Genomic DNA, 1,667 nt, shown 5'->3' on the forward strand with positions numbered 1-1,667 from the left:
GGGTGTAGGAGGGAGCTTGGAGGCTGCTGGGTCTGACAGTGCCAGCACGCAGGGAATCACTCGGCTCTTGAGCCATTCACGTGTGCGCCCTCGCTGAACACGTGCGCGCGCGTCAACGCGCGCATGCTCAACGCCCACACACATACACAGAAAAACACACCCACATGCACGCACAAATGAGCGCGCGCACGCACACACAGGCTGGCGCGCGTCCATCCCTGCCCCTCCCCCCTACCGCGGCCCGATAAGCTTCTCGTAGTCGCGCATGATCTTGTTGAACAGATGGCGGATGGACGTGTGGTTGGCCAGCATCAGGCCGCTCACGCGGTGCGCCGTCTGGACGTAGGGCGACTTCTTGGACAGAGCCACCTGGGGGGGCAGGGCGGGGCGGGGGTGGTGGAGATGATTAGGCGGGGCAGGGGTTGTGAAGATGGATGTGGAGATACGCAAAAACAGTAAGGGCATCGGCCTGGAATTGGGAAGATGGGACACGGGCAGCCTGGTGGTGGGGAGGGCAGCCTGCAGAGGCGGTGTTGCCGGGGCGCGTGTCCACAGCGCGGCATTCGTAAGCAGGCGCGAGGCGCGCACCTGGATGCTGGCGGGGCCCCACTCTATGAAGTTGGCCGTCTTGCGCTCCCGGATGCGCTGCAGGCTCTTGTGCACCTGCGCAATTCAGGGGAATAGGCGGGAGCCGGCGCGCGGGGTCGGGTGCTAGGGGCCCGAGCGGGCCCCCCGGCTGGATGCGGGGGCGCGCCTGCAAGGGCCCTGAACAGCCGCTTGGAGCAAGCGAGGGCGCAATGCGGGTGTGCGTCAGTGCAGGTGGGCCGCTGGGGGGCTGTAACATCCAATGGTGATGGGGCTATGGTGTATGATGTTGTTTCAGGCTGTTGTCCTCGCCTGCGTGGGGTCGACCTCCCCCTGGATGATGTTGAGGATGGATATGTACTTGGCGCTGGACAGGTCCTTGGCGCGCGCATGCGGCGACACCTGGGGGCAACAGGGGGCGGGGGAGTGGAGCCAGGGGTGGCGGCCAGGTTGGAGGCGTGACAACCAGGTGTGGAGGGGCAGTGAGGCAGAGGGCTGCTGCTGGTTCGTCGGGGAAGGTGAAGCTTGGCGGGGATTGACACACAACAACTCATCACCTGACAGGCCGCATGTTTGGCAGTTGGGCCGAACATGCTGTGCGCGCTCTGCTCATGCATTTTGCGGCCCCGCCCCTCCTCCCGCGCACCATGATGTTTTTGGGCTGCAGCAGCCGCCGCATGACGTCCAGGACGGTGGTCTTGCGGATCGCGCTGTTGACCTGGCCGCCCTCGCTGCTCTCCAGGGTCAGGGGTGTGTAGCCCGTCATCAAGAAGTGGCAGCGCGGCGTGGGGATAAGGCTGGCGATGAGGCCGACGAGGTCGTTGTTCATGTAGCCTTGGGGAGAGATGAGGGGGCAGGGGCCCCGGTGTTTGGGTTGTGAGGGAGGGAGTTTGGGCATGTGCATGTATGTGCCTGTGTGTCTGTGTGGGGAGGTCCGTGCGCGCGTTTGCGTGTCCATGCAGCTCAAAGAGAATGATCTGCGACTTTTTTTGGTAGATGACCGCGGTGCTGCTGCGTCCCTCGTGGCTCTGCCAATGTCTGCCCCCCCCCCCGTACACCCTGCGCCCCACGCGCGCCTCAAC

General features: G+C 64.7%; 1 protein-coding gene across 1 annotated transcript in view; it reads right to left on the bottom strand.

The window, feature by feature from the left end:
- Window positions 1-231: 231 nt before the first annotated feature.
- Window positions 232-1,667, bottom strand: part of MNEG_13547 (Tubulin gamma chain) — a gene marked incomplete at both ends in the record, with an annotated part of 4,034 nt that continues 2,598 nt past the window's right edge. The window contains 4 exons of the mRNA XM_014037980.1: window positions 232-369; window positions 589-663; window positions 913-987; window positions 1,232-1,419. Coding sequence (XP_013893434.1) covers window positions 232-369; window positions 589-663; window positions 913-987; window positions 1,232-1,419 — 476 coding nt within the window. The remainder of the gene's footprint in view (window positions 370-588; window positions 664-912; window positions 988-1,231; window positions 1,420-1,667) is intronic.

Source organism: Monoraphidium neglectum (genome assembly GCF_000611645.1).
Source record: "Monoraphidium neglectum strain SAG 48.87 unplaced genomic scaffold scaffold03893, whole genome shotgun sequence".
Taxonomy (NCBI): domain Eukaryota; kingdom Viridiplantae; phylum Chlorophyta; class Chlorophyceae; order Sphaeropleales; family Selenastraceae; genus Monoraphidium; species Monoraphidium neglectum.